Source organism: Schistocerca serialis, chromosome 7 (assembly GCF_023864345.2).
Source record: "Schistocerca serialis cubense isolate TAMUIC-IGC-003099 chromosome 7, iqSchSeri2.2, whole genome shotgun sequence".
Classification (NCBI taxonomy): domain Eukaryota; kingdom Metazoa; phylum Arthropoda; class Insecta; order Orthoptera; family Acrididae; genus Schistocerca; species Schistocerca serialis.
Genome location: NC_064644.1, coordinates 278,054,861 through 278,071,697, shown reverse-complemented (window position 1 = coordinate 278,071,697; position 16,837 = coordinate 278,054,861). Strand labels below are relative to the sequence as shown.

At 42.3% G+C, this 16,837-nt stretch overlaps 1 protein-coding gene across 1 annotated transcript in view; it reads right to left on the bottom strand.

The window, feature by feature from the left end:
• Positions 1-12,956, bottom strand: part of LOC126413016 (myrosinase 1-like) — a 210,660-nt gene extending 197,704 nt beyond the window's left edge. Inside the window, exons 1-4 of the mRNA XM_050082909.1 lie at positions 12,803-12,956; positions 3,994-4,127; positions 2,808-2,942; positions 749-871 (exon numbers count right to left, since the gene is read on the bottom strand). Coding sequence (XP_049938866.1) covers positions 749-871; positions 2,808-2,942; positions 3,994-4,127; positions 12,803-12,956 — 546 coding nt within the window. The remainder of the gene's footprint in view (positions 1-748; positions 872-2,807; positions 2,943-3,993; positions 4,128-12,802) is intronic.
• Positions 12,957-16,837: the final 3,881 nt, after the last annotated feature.

The window sequence follows — 16,837 nt, the reverse complement described above, 5'->3', positions numbered from 1 at the left end:
GAGCTCTTAGTGAGCGCGTAAAGATGTTATAGAAAATAGTGACTCCCGCCAAGTACGAGGGCCTGGTGAGAATTTTCACCTGAAGCTATGCAACCAACATTACATAACTGTCGTGCGGTTTCTTCTTCAAGACAATTCTCAGCCTCATCCTGCAGGGGCAATGAAGATGTTCCTGCATTGGAAATGTTTAGTTACCCACAACACAGCCCGTAATTGTCTCCAACTGAGTTTCATCTCTGCTCAAACGAACCGCTGGCTATGAAGACAACATTTTGGCACAGACAACGAGCTTTAGGCCAGCGTAGAGAATTGGCGGAAAGCACTGGCGGCTTCCTTCTATGATGAGGGTATTGGAAAGTTGGTACAACGCTACGACGAATGTCTGAGTCAGAGCGGCGACGACGTAGAGAAGTAGCTGAAAGGTGTAGCTAACTGTTACAAATGAAACATTTCTGATTTTCACTGTGATTTTCATTTCACGCTCAATCGTAACTTACTTTCTGGACAGCCCTCGTATAAAACATGAATGCCACACATCCACTTTTTGGTCCATCTCTGCTTCGCTTATCCTCCATTATTACATTCTCCCACATGCAAAGCACTTACTTTCATTGAACCATACTGAATGAAGAGACACGTACTAAATTTGATCACAGCGTTGCCAATTTTCCATTCATTAATTTACATTCTGTGCTTAAAAAATCTAATAGACAATTTTTTTACGGGAGTTAATGGAATTAATACTTACCCTGTCACCAAAATTCTGGAAAAGTATCCTGGCGTATTCAACGAAATAGTCCGCTAGGATGGGGTTGGGCCAGCCTCCGATGTACTGCAGAGCTTGCGGCAGGTCCCAGTGGTACATCGTCACCTGAACACAAATGTGTGGTTCAGGAGCCAAGTTCAACAGGTCACAGCTGCTCACGGTAGTAACCAAAAACGAGCCAGCATGAAACACTGTAAATGACTAATTGTTCCTTCTCTAAGCTAATTCTTGTCTTTTGCTAAACTTATTTCTCTCATCCCCTGCCGCAACAGGCTTTTACTTGGCATTTAAGTGTATTTTCAGTACCATATCATATACAGGCGTTATTATTTCATCTTTACAGTCACTATTATTGCTTCATTACTATGGCTATTAAAGTGGTTAAAATATAAGGTTTCCCTTGATTTCCTTAGCCACAACATTCTTTTCTCTTGTTCACCATTTTTCTTCTTTCAGATGCATTTATTCAGCTTGTCACCTACTACAGCATCCTGAGTTCAGAAAATATTTTAGTTAAATGTGACAATGTCATATTGGAGCACTAGATATATTCTAGACAATACTATTTTATTCACAACAGTCTTGTTCGCTTTTGATTGACAACAGTTTACCGGTTTCAAATACTCGGAACCATAAACTTACAACTTCAGCAGTACGTCGTACAGACAAATCAGTTTATGCAACTATTCGGTATCTGGTTTTCGTAACAAGTAGCTGGTTCTGGAGATTTTCAGTAAGGGTCAAAACTGGTAGTCTGTTATGAGCCCATTCAATGCGTTCAAGACAGTTATGAATTAAAAAAAGAACAGTAAAAAATATAAATTCGTAAAATGTAGTATTTGCTGTCATTAAACTGCATTCACGGTCCGTTTTAACTTAATGGGTCTTTTCATATAGGTGTAGAGAATGTGGTCAACTGATCATCGTATTTTGACGTTTTTGTGCTTTAACTATTTTTAAATAAAGCAATTTCCTGACGTTTAAGCTAATGTGTAGGTTTATTATTATTCATTACGTTGTAGATCACACATTCGGCTTGATGAGGCAACATTTAGATTAGATAAGCCTATTCATTATAATCTTCATAATCATAATCATTTTGAACAGTTTCCAGCTCCAGGCTGGGTCTGTTTGGAACATAAGCCTCACCATACAGTCTTGTTTTCACACCATCTTTCCCGATTCAGTCTGGCCCAGCTCTCGCCTCTTTTTCCAACACATTCCTCCACATCTTTCAGCTATCATCCCTTTGTCTTCCTCTTGATCGTTTAATTCCCATCTCCATTTCATGAATCTTCTATCAACTAATTCAAAATCTTTATCTTCATTTTTGCTTTTTTTTTTCTGTCTCAGTTGTATGTCATATCCTTGCTGCGTAAAGATAAGAGGCCAGCTTTAGATTTTCTACTGATGATGAACCGTCATAGATGACACCGATGTTCAAATATCGTAAACGGAAATAGTGTCTTGTGCTCCGAGAGAATGTTAAGACATTCAAAATCTTCTAGTGAATTTAACATTACATACTGCAAAAATGTAATTACTAGTGTTCTTTCCACATATTTTTCTCCTGGTATCAACGAAGTCTAATAAGAATAGCGTTCATATTTCTGCGTGAAGCACAGATCACTTAAGGGCAAACTGTAACATCTTATAGTGACATTGTCTTATCTGCTGAGCTTCTTCTCCATTGGGCAGATAAAGCGCGATGTTTGGGAGCAGATTCAATCAGTTGGCCTCGCTGATTCTCAAATTAAGAGATAATGTAACAGTTATCTGGGTAGAGATGAACTCTACCTTTGGGTAACCGTAGAAGCAGTAAATTTTGTAACCTTTGATTAGAATGTTTTCTTCTGACGTTGCATATGAAATGTTTATGTAATGGGCTCACATAAAACTACAAATGAGATTTATTCTTTGACAAATAATGTGCCGTATGCGCTTTTAACTGGCCAAGCTAAAGTGGCTCACCATACACTATATTTGAGGAAGATTATGCATTTCAAGGCACATTTCTGGAATGTAAAACAGTGAATCTCACCATTGGTTCGATGCCGTTCTCGAGGAGCAGATTGATGAGGTTGTTATAGTAATCGATGCCAGCTTGGTTGATCACGTCCAGGTCTCCTGTAGGCAAAATCCTCGCCCACGAGACGGAGAAGCGATATGCAGTCGCCTGCAGGAAAATACAAACTTAGTGCTGATACTGAAGTCAACTAGCTGTGAAATGCAGATAAGATAATAAATATTTCCTTAAGGAAGTGATCTACAGAGCAAGATAACCCAATTTATTGGTTACTAATTTGTAATCATAAGGTAGTGTCTTCATTCACAGAGCTAAATTTTTCCATACGGGTTAAATTTTCGTTTTTTGAAGATTATTACGTATCAGTAACTAGATTTTCTTCATGTTCTCTGTTTCCTACCATTGTATGAAAACGTTCTTTGGGAGTTAGTGCTATATCTTTATCATCGTCTGCTATTTTTCACGTCTGCTACACCCTCCATTACAAGATTAGATAATTGAACTAATAATATACCTCATTTCTTTGGTCCTTTTCCGGCTTACCCTCAATCCATGTTATGCCCATTTAAGACAGTTCATTAAAGACGTCCTTTAATTCCTCACTGAGGATAGGAATGCCACTATCGAATCCTATTATTAATATCCTTTCATCTAGATTTTCAATCCCACTGTTGAACCTTGCTTTTACTTACGTCATTACTTCTTTGGTGTACAACCATAACAGTAGGAGTGAAAAACCGCATCCCATTCCTACATCCTCCTTAATCCGAGCACATCGTTAGGGGTCTTCCAGTCTTATCGTTCCCTCTCGGTCATATTCCTCTACACGTATAAAACTGACTCGTTCCACATAATACCGAGAAGTCCCTACCATTATCCACGTAATACGTAAATATCTGTTAGCTAAGCAACAAAGGACTAAATTGATGAAAAGATGTGGCATTCGTGAATTTAAATTACACTTTCGTAAAACAGAAGACAAAATGTTAAATCGTTTCTGTTTCTATGTCATATTTCTCTTTAAAAATGTAGCAGTAATCGTGTATCGTATTTGATCTCTCTGAATACATTCTTAATTGGTGCTCTTCATTGTGTATAAAACACTGAAGAGTGCGAGTCGGCTTCCATCACTGGATGATGTTTCTGAGATACACACTGGAAACATTTCAAATCATATGAGGCAAAGATATGTTGGACTTACCCCGATGCCTTTGAGAGCCTCGACGTCCTCAGCATACTTGTGGTACGAGTCGCAGGCTACGTCACCGTTATCACCATTGTTCGAGTATTCCGGATGTTCGTGCAGCATATGATCCCAGATGTTTTCGCCTTTACCTGTAACGTAGCGTTGAAGACGACTTGAGAGACAAGCGGTGTATGCAGATGTCAGAAAAACCGAAATAATCGAAACTCAGGGAAATTATTATATGTTATCTAAAAGTTCGTCAGTATCAATTTTCTCCTTTTCTGCTTCAGTCTGAAAGATTGTGAGACGAAAGAAGGGCCGTCACTTACGCAAGATGTATTTCACAGAAAATTATGTTTCTTGGTTGGTTTTGGGGCTTTCATCCTAAAAAAACTAGAAATAAGGCGTTTCTTAAACAGCGCACAGTGCGCACGTACTTCTGTCGTATAGCCAACATACAGGGATTACCCTAACTCCACCTATAAAACTCCATTGTCGGTCAGTGGTGTTTGCTGAGCATTTTGTTATAAGAGACGAGGTGTCTCTTGTACCTTGTTTCACAGTAATTACGTTTTGTCGACTTTTTACCGCCATGTATCTTTGTATCTATATTGCATAGGCAATATCTACACAACAGTGAACATCTAGATGGTACGCGCTGCGTCCTGTTTGAAAACAAACCTTTTCCTTTCATTCACGGTTCTTGCTCTTTTAAACAGTAATGCTCATTTCACTCTTTGGCCTCAATCTTGAATTAGGTGCTGCTCAGTTTCATCTCTGGTTGGTTTTCCCAGCGGTGTTGTACAATAATTGTATGCATAGTTTCACTGATGAAGAACTGAGCGATATACACTCCTGGAAATTGAAATAAGAACACCGTGGATTCATTGTCCCAGGAAGGGGAAACTTTATTGACACATTCCTGGGGTCGGATACATCATATGATCACACTGACAGAACCACAGGCACATAGACACAGGCAACAGAGCATGCACAATGTCGGCACTAGTACAGTGTATAGCCACCTTTCGTAGCAATGCAGGCTGCTATTCTCCCATGGAGACGATCGTAGAGATGCTGGATGTAGTCCTGTGGAACGGCTTGCCATGCCATTTCCACCTGGCGCCTCAGTTGGACCAGCGTTCGTGCTGGACGTGCAGACCGCGTGAGACGACGCTTCATCCAGTCCCAAATATGCTCAATGGGGGACAGATCCGGAAATCTTGCTGGCCAGGGTAGTTGACTTACACCTTCTAGAGCACGTTGGGTGGCACGGGATACATGCGGACGTGCATTGTCCTGTTGGAACAGCAAGTTCCCTTGCCGGTCTAGGAATGGTAGAACGATGGGTTCGATGACGGTTTGGATGTACCGTGCACTATTCAGTGTCCCCTCGACGATCACCAGTGGTGTACGGCCAATGTAGGAGATCGCTCCCCACACCATGATGCCGGGTGTTGGCCCTGTGTGCCTCGGTCGTATGCAGTCCTGATTGTGGCGCTCACCTGCACGGCGCAAAACACGCATATGACCATCATTGGCACCAAGGCAGAAGCGACTCTCATCGCTGAAGACGACACGTCTCCATTCGTCCCTCCATTCACGCCTGTCGCGACACCACTGGAGGCGGGCTGCACGATGTTGGGGCGTGAGCGGAAGACGGCCTAACGGTGTGCGGGACCGTAGCCCAGCTTCATGGAGACGGTTCCGAATGGTCCTCGCCGATACCCCAGGAGCAACAGTGTCCCTAATTTGCTGGGAAGTGGCGGTGCGGTCCCCTACGGCACTGCGTAGGATCCTACGGTCTTGGCGTGCATCCGTGCATCGCTGCGGTCCGGTCCCAGGTCGACGGGCACGTGCACCTTCCGCCGACCACTGGCGACAACATCGATGTACTGTGGAGACCTCACGCCCCACGTGTTGAGCAATTCGGCGGTACGTCCACCCGGCCTTCCGCATGCCCACTATACGCCCTCGCTCAAAGTCCGTCAGCTGCACATACGGTTCACGTCCACGCTGCCGCGGCATGCTACCAGTGTTAAAGACTGCGATGGAGCTCCGTATGCCACGGCAAACTGGCTGACACTGACGGCAGCGGTGCACAAATGCTGCGCAGCTAGCGCCATTCGACGGCCAACACCGCGGTTCTTGGTGTGTCCGCTGTGCCGTGCGTGTGATCATTGCTTGTACAGCCCTCTCGCAGTGTCCGGAGCAAGTATGGTGCGTCTGACACACCGGTGTCAATGTGTTCTTTTTTCCATTTCCAGGAGTGTAGATGTCGTTTATGGGTTCAGTGAACGCAGTGAGAAAGCTGCACAGCGACACTACGCTAAGCTGTTGCCTTCACGTTCTTTAGGTGTTGTATCCATGACAGTACTGAATGAAATACGCTTCCGGGGAAAAATTATTACATCTGGAAAAGTGACGTCGATTTCACCTGCGGGATAGAAAATATGCTAATAATGGATACGACATTATCGGTTTTCAAGCCGCGTCAATTCCAATAATATTGGAATTGACACGGCTTCAAAACCGAGAAGATTTTATCCAATCGTGCCGCAGCGAAAGACTCTGAGGAAATATACCGATAATGCTTTCAACGTCTTCCGCCAATAGATAGCGTTGTGGCGTGGATACCAGAGCGTCACCTGTGTCTGCACTTTAATAGGGAATGTTCACGGCCACAAGGTTGAGTGTGGTGCAAACGAATGAACCAACCTACTGCAACCTACATCCTTCTGAATTTACTTATTGTATTCATGTCTTGGTCTCCCTCTACGATCTTTACCCTCCACACCGCCCTGCAATACTAAATTGGTGATCCCTTGATGCCTCAACACATGTCCTACCAACCGATCCCTTCTTCTAGTCAAGTTGGGCCACAAACTTCTCTTCTCCTCAATCCTATTCAATACTTCCTCATTAGTTATGAGATCTACCCATCTAATCTTCACCATTCTTCTGTAGCACCGTATTTCAAAAGCTTCTATTCCCTTCTTGTCCAAACTATTTATCGTCCATGTTTCACTCCATACAAATACTCTCAGAAATGACTTCCTGACACTTAAATCTAAACTCGATGTTAACAAATTTCTCTTCTTCAGAAACGCTTTCCTTGCCATTACCAGTCTACATTTTACATCCTCTCTACTTCGAAAATCATCAGTTATTTTGCTCCCCAAATAGCAAAATTCCTTTACTACTTTAAGTGTCTCATTTCCTAATCTAATTCCCTCAGCATCACCCGACTTAATTCGACTACATTCCATATTTCCATAATGGAATGTATTACTGCATACTACATGGGTTAAATTAAAGAACTTGCCTGTAACGAGTTTTCGATTTAAAGCCTTCTATTGATGAATTTCTGTAGAAAAAGGAAAGAAAGCACGAAAATTAGAAGATCCATAATGAATTGTGAACCTTTGCATTTTAAATAGAGTTGACAGCAGACTGCCCCAATTACAAGATGAGAAACAACTTATTTCGGATTTCATGGCGAATGCGGATGCACTTAAGAAGAAAATCGTATTGTAGAAGGGAGAACTTCTCACAAGGAACACCGTCCATTTCCCTAAGTATCTGGTTACGAAAATAAATAGGTCACGATTACATGCTAATCTTAGGTAGGAATATCTGCGAAACAGAGTCTGTCCAAATGCCGACAGTTTGTGCCAGATATAAATTTTCTTAAGTTTTCAGCTCACCAAAGATAATTAAATAATAAGAAAAACTTGTTGGTTTGAAGTATGAAAGTAAGCTAAATACCGTAAGCGCCGCTTTCGCTGCTCCCTCGCCCTACCCCTTCTTGCCACTCAGACACTGTGGCTTGATAGAGGAGGAAGTCTGCACTCAGAGAGTTGGGCAAGTGTGCACGGGTGCCACACACACACACACAAGCTGATTTTTTGGCCGTCTCTGATCTGGGCGTTAAGCTGCTTAGAGTTTTGTTGCTTCTTCTGCGCTAGATGTTTCAACGAACAGAGTCTCGTTTCTCAACCTATTTATAGATTGCAAAGTTTCTACATTGACCCGTTTAATAATTAAAGGTGAAACTTTTTCAAAATTGCCCACTCTTCTTTTAACGACTTAGAAGATATTCCTGCGACCATTTAGGGAACTAAAGGTCCATCCAGACAGGGTGCCACTTGCCACTGTAACAGCTGGGCTATGGTAGTTTCCAAAGAGTTTGCTTTTTCGCCCTGACTACCACTCTACCCTTCAGCACATAGGACACTTAGAGTTCAAAGTCTCTCTCGAGTTCAAGTTCTCTTAGATACGCTACGTTTCACCGTATAGCCGCACTGTGATTGCTGAAGTGTGCCCAGATCTTACGGATACGTAGCACTGGCGACGCCAAACAGCTCCCAGCTCAGGAAACCCAGATCACCAAACTTGTACTCAGCAAACAGATACGGAGCTGCTCCCCATTGGGTACGACCCGGGAGACGAGTGTGGTTTATTGAGTGCCACGGACGCCGTGAGCAATATCCCAGTCACCACCAAGATCACAGTACTTTCGCACTACTTTGTGTTTCATGTTTTACATTTCGTAAGTTGCATATCACAGCCTTATTATTATTGTGAAGATATTTTCACAGAATCAAACGTAAAGGGGATCCTGTCTAATAAACCATAACTACATTATAACTCTGCAATGAATTAGTGGAGTCCGCACGTCCCTTTACCAAACTATAAGGATAAGTTCCCGGTCCTACCTTCCTAATTAAGTCGAGGAAGCCTGGGTTCACCTCCAGCTCCTCCTTTGACCTATAACACTAATTATTTGACAGCAAAGATTGTAGATTCGATATTGGAAAAATTCGAGAGAAATGCGGTGCTACAAGTGGAACACTGTAATTCAATGGCGTATCTTCGGGGTCGACTGAAGATCAATGTGCGGTTTTCTGAAACGATATGTAAGATGTGAGGAAAGTCAAAGAATTATCAATTCTATGAAAGCGGTCATGGGGTAAGTGAACAACACAAATTTTCCGTTATGGGCGGTGTTTCTATGGACAACTCACGACCCGCCGCTTGTCGCTCACACCTTCGCAGAAGATACTTGTGAACGCCACCTCGCTCCCTCCCTCCCAGCTCGCTGTTAGCCCGTGTGTGGCGCTGATTTTCAAAAGATAATACATGTACCTTTTTCTCAGGAACTACTCGCGAGATTTATACAAAGTTTTCTCTGTTTAATCTCTTACATACAGTCAGCTTCCTTCATGAGGTTTTTGGGATATTCGAACTGGAGCATTTTAATATTTTTTTAAATTTATACGTCTATAAGTACAATATAAAATTCAAGCAAAATTCTACTCATTTTGTCCCATAGTTCAGCTTACACTTACAAATTTAAAACTTACTCTTAGGACTACATTACAGAAATAAATGTACGAAATTTTGTAACTCTAGCCTCCATAGTCTCGGAGAAAAAGGGACATAAACTTCAAAAATCATAATTTTGAGGAAATGCAATTTAAATTTCAACCTAGCTGTTTTTCTGATATCACCTCTTCAGAAGGCCTCAGATTTGTATTCAGAGTCCTCTGTCTCATTGGACCGCTCTTCTGATTTCTCCTTTACGGCCTTCACTCCTTTACCAGGTTTTCAACTGACTTTTCAGTTGCAGAGTCGCTGTAAATCTCATTTTTCTTAAAATGTCTTGAGCGAAATTTTCTATCTAAAAGCATATTCTCCTACGTTCCCATTATAAAACACAAGAACTACATCGTTAGTTGTAATTCTGTCAACTGTAGCGCATGATAATGTGGGTTTATCGCTTCCATAAGAGCAAATTACGAGACTCTTTTGCGTTGTGGATCTTGCATGAACATACTATTTTTAGAAGTTCATGATTGTTCGGAATCTTGCTAGTGGGCTTGACATCACGCAAGATACAATTTGGAAGCCATCTTCTATGAATGTGGCGGCTATTATAGCTGTGAGCGTGTTTATATTCACACCAGCTAATTTTGGAAATTTGTGGTAAGGACTGTGGGACCAAACTGCTGAGGTCATCGGACCCTAAGCTTACACACTACTTAATCTAACTTAAACTGTCTTGCGCTAAGGACGACACACACATCCATGCACGAGGGAGGACTCCAACCTCCGACGGGAGGAGCCACGCGAACCGTGACAAGACGCCCGAGACCGTACGGCTACCCCGCGTGGCAGACCAGCAAATGTGGCACAGGTGATGGATGGGGTGTTCACTTGCTGACACCATGCGCAAATATGTGGATCGTACTGCACTTTTCTTGTCAGTTGCACTGGATAATTTCTGTCTCATATCCTTACCATAATACACTTCAAAACTCTGCATTGTCTTCTTTATGAATCTGTTGTGTCCATCAGTGCCCTTTCCATCTTCTAACGTTTTGCCCTTGTCCGCAGCTCGTGGTCGTGCGGTAGCGTTCTCGCTTCCCTCGCCCGGGTTCCCGGGTTCGATTCCCGGCGGCGTCAGGGATTTCCTCTGCCTCATGATGACTGGGTGTTGTGTGATGTCCTTAGGTTAGTTAGGTTTAAGGAGTTCTATGTTCTAGGGACTGATGACCGTAGATGCTAAGTCCCATAGTGCTCAGAGCCGCCGTGTGGGATTAGCCGAGCGGTCTAAGGCGCTGCAGTCATGGACTGTGCGGCTGGTCCCGGCGGAGGTTCGAGTCCTCCCTCGGGCATGGGTGTGTGTGTTTGTCCTTAGGATAATTTAGGTTAAGTAGTGTGTAAGCTCAGGGACTGATGACCTTAGCAGTTATGTCCCATAAGATTTCACACACATTTGAACATTTGCTCAGAGCCATTTGAACCATTTTGCCCTTCTATCACTGACAAGTTTTCCTCAGTCTTGAGCCCATTCTCTTCGGGATGTATCCTATGCATTCAGGTTTCTCAGTTGCAAGTTTTCTTGAAAGTAATCCACGAAATCGTTGTTAACCGAGCTAGTACTGAAATGTTGGTTCCAAAATTGAGCGTGGCTGGGAGTTCGCATTACACATTTAATTCAGGCACCCCTGAAGCGATTTCATCGCTGTAACTGAGGGAACGTATTGTACATAAGTTCTACTAACAAGTACAAAATGAACTGAAAACTGACATTTTCCCTCAATTATTTCATGGACGTCCGCCTTAAGATGACGCACACCGAGGCTCTCCCCCCAAGAGATCGGAAGACTAGCAGTGAGAATAGAAGTACACAGCACGACACTACTAATATTGTAACAGGTAGCGTAAACGTCATCTCCGCCAGTAGGCACTGGGGCGCCCATCAGTAACATCCGACCACCATGTCGTCCTCGGCAACTGTCGTCATCAGATGCGATATGGAGGCACTTGGGATCGGCACAACGCTCTACTGGTTATGACCTCGAACGGATATTACGTGGTCAAGCAGCTCCTCGGGTGGCATCATGAGGCTTGGGGGACCCCGTACCAGTCATCCCGCCCAAGAAAAGTCCCTGGCACTATCGGGAATCGAAACTGGTTCCTTCGCATGGCAGTCGTCCGCGCTGATAGCTACGGAGGCCAACTGTAACAACTAGAAATAAGTGGCATATTGTAACAGCTAACAAGTGACTGTATCAGAGACAGTGTGGGACAGGGAATCAGTGACCAAAATATATGTATTTAATTCTATATCCTGTAAATAGTGTGAATAAATGTGATGTTTTATTCGTTTATTAATGTTTTCAGTGTACTACTCCGCCTCATGCATATATGGTGACGTCACACTCCATATAAAAGATTTTTATCCCTCCCATATCTCTTTAAGCTCTAAGCGTCCACAATATTTAAACTATCTCTGACTGACTGGTTCTGTCTTGGATGTTCATTGTCTGAGTTCTCACTACTGTAGCAGCAATTATTGTTAGGTTGGCTGGGTGTGTCTCTTAAGATATGAGTTGCAAGGGATTGGCTCCACATACCTCTTCATCATATATGTCACAATGTAGTTTATGGACAACTTCACCTTGACAGCATTTATTTGAGTATCCAATTTGATGTATTGTAAATGTTTCATGTGTTTTGTTTATGATTTTGAGTTTAGTCATAATAAATCAAATTGTTATTTTGGACAGAACTTTCATTCTGTTAATCGGTAGAGCAACCCTTTCATTTCTCACTACGTTACTGAAACTTTCCTTTATTTAATTAATGTCTATCAAATTAAATTATTGCAGGTGCCAAACGTTCGAATACAGTAAAAAAAGAAAGCCGTAGAAAATTGGCCATTACTGTTTTCTTTGTTTCAGAAGATTAGAACTCAAGACGGGGTTGAAGCGCGTTAGGGTGAACACAGGAAACTGGTATTATGGTGACCACACAGGGATAGGAACACCTAGATTTCAGTATCTCAATCTGACCGTCTCGCACAATGCAGTGACTAGAACCAAATAATTGAATGTATTATACTAATAAGAAGAGAAACATCTTCTATAGACTAACAGCACTTTTTTTTAACAGGAGTTGGATCGGGAGTAAATGGAACTTTTATAAAGAATGATTAAAGTTAATACTTGTCAGTATAGTAAAGTTTTGGATTTCATAACACAATGCTACTAAATATCAAGAATAAAATTAATAACCGTCTTTTTATATCACGTATGCAAAACTGCGGTCTAGAATATTTAGCAAAACTGTCGTAAAATCAGAGATTAAACTCTGAAATTGGTCTATGATATTATAATACCATTAGGAACCTTTTGGCACACATATATGTAGGGACAGTAAAACATTGAGATACGTCTCGTTAGATAAGTTCACATTACAGTTGATTCGAGAAGTAGAAAGCTTACGTAATTTCATATCAGCTGTGCGCACTCACCATCCTCGTTCCAGGCCCCTTCAATCTGATAGGCGGCGGTGGCAGCTCCAAGCAGGAAACCTTCCGGGAACTGGTTGAGGGAGCTGTTAGACGCAGCTCTGGTGAAGTGGAGTACAGCCAACGTGGACAGCAAAATTGTTAGACCCCTCGCCATCGTCTGTTGTATGGTCACTGGCAGTCTGAACTCGTGTCCGTCGCAGCACTACTGTCTGAATATAAAGCCTCTCATTATATAATGACCGGGAAAAAGCCGTCATCAAAGTACTTGTTGATCATATCTGTAAAAATTTTTGAGGATGTATTTCATCATAAAAATCATGATCATCTACATGACTATCAATAGAGCTATACGTTGATATCCGAGATTGACATTATTTGATAAGGAACCTCGTAACGCTCATTACTGTTAAGTGTTGCTTCCGTTCGCTATTATTCAAGTACTTCGATCAGCCAAATAAGTAACAGACCGTACTACACTGGCCTTGTTCCGTTAACAATTACAAGTATTTTGAAATACGAATATACACAACTGATGTATAGAGTAATTGATTAAAGGCCTCGGTCTTTTACAGGGAGCTACCTGGTCGTTTCCCAGTTTATGGCTGATTATTCTATACCTAACTTGTTATATTATCATAAGGTACCATTACTTTACGCCATGCCTTGCTGGCGTACTAAGCTTATACTCGTGGAAAGAACAGATTCCTTTGAATGGAACAACTTTAATGAAGTGCAACAGACACACTGGGATCCTACCTCTCTGTTCTCAGTTCTCCCAAAAATCTCTTCAAGATGCCAGTTTACTTTGTTCACATCTTCATAGTCTTCGGACATGCCCGAAAGAACAGATACCATCATCATATATAGGGGAAGGCGCGGCAAGCCGGGAGGTGGGGTAAGACGGGGGAGGGCTGTAAGCTACAGTTAGAGTGCTGCCATCTGTGGATAGCTACCTCAACATCATCAGTACACAGGTCCCAGTATGTTGACATTGTTGAACCTTAGTTTCGCGGCGGTTTCTGTGAGATTTGCAAAGTACGTACAATTGTTATACTGATTTGCAATGTTTTACACCTTTCGAGGTCCTAAAACATGTGTTTCGTGAACATTTGTCCAGACTGTATGAATAGCACTGAATAGTACGTCTTATTAACAGTAAACTGCTGAGTCACTAGTCAATGTTCACTAAATAGTATTCATGTAGGCGTAACATAACCTGACAGCATGGTAGGGAGCAAGACAGGGTGGGGCAAGATAGGGAGCTTCCCCGTCTTGCCCCTACTATTTGTCCATCCATTACGTTCTTATCGTCTCATGTGTTTAGCTCGCTGCGGGTTTTGAACACGTACATTATACGTTGAATACAACTGTAAATAGAACGGTATTCGTTATTCCAACGTTTCCTAATTAATTACAAACTATGCCTTAGGCTATATGGTGAATAAAAATACACAAAACGTGCAGAGTCAGCATTCTTGCTATGATTTAACGACTGACTATTGGAAATATGGTATTTACTATATAATATAGATCACCAGGAATGATCTGACTCAACAGCACGTTCCACGTGTTTGATTTCAGATGGTTCGCAAGTATCGGCGACAAACGTCTAGGCAAGATTGGTCATTGGAGTCAATGGAAGGCACTGTAAACGCTGTTATAGAAGGTCATATTGGTTCTTTCAGGGCTGCTCGACAGTTCAGTGTGCCACAGACAACGACTGAACGACATGTGGCAAAGAAACGTGCTAATCCTGGCTATACAGTTGTGAAAGGGTTAGGACCTATCACTAGTGTGTTTACCCCAGAACAAGAGGCAGAACTTAAAGACTGCTTAACACAGATGCAAGGACAGTATTTTGGCCTAACACTTAAAGAACTTTGTGAACTTGCTTTTCAGCTAACTGAACGAAACAACATCAAACATCCATTTAATACTGCAGCCAAATCTGCTGGAAGAGATTGGTTACATGGGTTTCTTCCACGAAATCCTACCTTAACAATACGAAAACTAGAAGCATCAATAGCACGAGCAATGGGGTTTAATTGAGTTGCTGTAGATCGGTTTTTCGATCTGTCAGAAAGTCAATTACACACATTCAATGTTACGGGAGACAGAATTTTCAGTTGCGATGAGACTGGTTTAACAGTCATTCCAAAAGGTCACACAAAGGTGGTCGATTTGAAAGGGCGCAGACAGGTGGGACCAGTTACTTCAGCAGAAAGAGGCCAGACTGTGTCTGCAGAAATCTATGTTTCAGCGTTGGGCTGCTACGTACCACCTATGTTAATTTATCCTCGAAAACGAATGCAACAAGCGTTTGAGACTGGCCTGCCCTCTCGTGCCTGGGCAGAGGTCCCAGAAACTGGTTGGTTGACGAAAGAACTATTTTTGACTTGTTTTAAGAAGATTATTGCATTTACTGGAGCGTAAAAGGAGAGACCAATACTTCTCATATTGGACGGCCACAAAACGCACACCAAGAATTTAGAACTGATAGATGTGGCCCGCGAAAATGGGGTTGTCTTGCTGTGTTTGTCACCACACTGCTCACACCGTCTTCAACCATTGGACGTGGCATTTATGAAACCTCTCAGTAAATTTTACGAAGATGAAGTAAGATCGTGGCTTCGCACCCATCCTGGAAAAGTTGTTACGCTGCATCAGATCGCAAGTTTATTCGGCAAAGCCTTCATTCTTTCAGTTACAATGGCCACAACAGTGAACGGGTTTCGGAAAACAGGCATTTGGCCTGTTAATAGAAGTGTGTTTCACAGAAAGTGATTACCTTCCCTGTTCAACTACAGACATTCATCAAGCTCACACATCTGAAGTCACAGAAACGGAAGACCAAATACCAGAGATGTTGTCAAGACGTGAAACACCTGAACAATTAACAACTGACGATCAAGCCTCTGTTTCGTCTAACTTTCAGGTTACCAGCCCTGAAATGGTGTTAACTATTCCAAAGGTGGATAAGAAAACCAAAAGGAAACCATCTAACCGGCATGGAAAACCCGTTGTTTTAACCGAAGCTCCTTACAGAAGTGAACTGTCTGAAGAAATTAAACGAAAAGAGTCCCCAAACGTGCTGCATGTAAACGAAAACTCTTCTCAAAGATGTTTAATAAACCTGGGATACCAACAAAAGGACATAATGACAACGAAAAGTGACGAACGTTACTGACGTCTTAATCATCCCTTCATGCTCAATGGATAATAAACTGAGGTCGAAGGACAACGAGGAAGAGAAAGAAGAATGTTTATACTGCTATGACTTCTCTGAAGGAGGCTGGATACGGTGTATTAGCTGCGGACGCTGGGCCCACGACACTTGTGCAGGGATAGAAAGTGATGATGACGAGGCTGTCCACACTTGTGTACTATGTGAAAGTAAGAGGCCTAAATAAAACGTAATACCTGATTGTACAATTCGCAGAACCATATTTCGAAACCTTATCGTCACATGATTTCGTTATTCCAGTCCTTGTTTAAGCTTTAGAGATGAATTCATGCTAGTTCCCCATCTTGCCCCGCATATGGGGCAAGACGGGGAATTGGTAGTTTATGTTTCAAATCGAGATGTTTCTAACTAGATGTAGCAGGTTTGCAGGTCTCTTTGCATGCTATTGTAATTCAGTGTTTAAGTAAACCTACTTGAAATTGTTTATTTTTGTCCCTTTTGTAAGGGTTTAAAGTTAGCTTCCCCATCTTGCCCCGCCTTCCCCTATATATATACATCTAGTTAGAAACATCTCGATTTGAAACATAAACTACCAATTCCCCGTCTTGCCCCATATGCGGGGCAAGATGGGGAACTAGCATGAATTCATCTCTAAAGCTATATATATATATATATAAGGCTCACCGGCCATTTGACCATCTTCTGTGCGGATGCACACACAGTGCCCGAACCCTTACGAGGATCGGCGGTAAAGCCGCGAGTAATGAGTATGATGGGCAGGAGCACTATGAATATAGTGCGGGACAATAAGCTGCGAATGTAGCTCTCACTGGAGGAGTGCCAGAGATAAG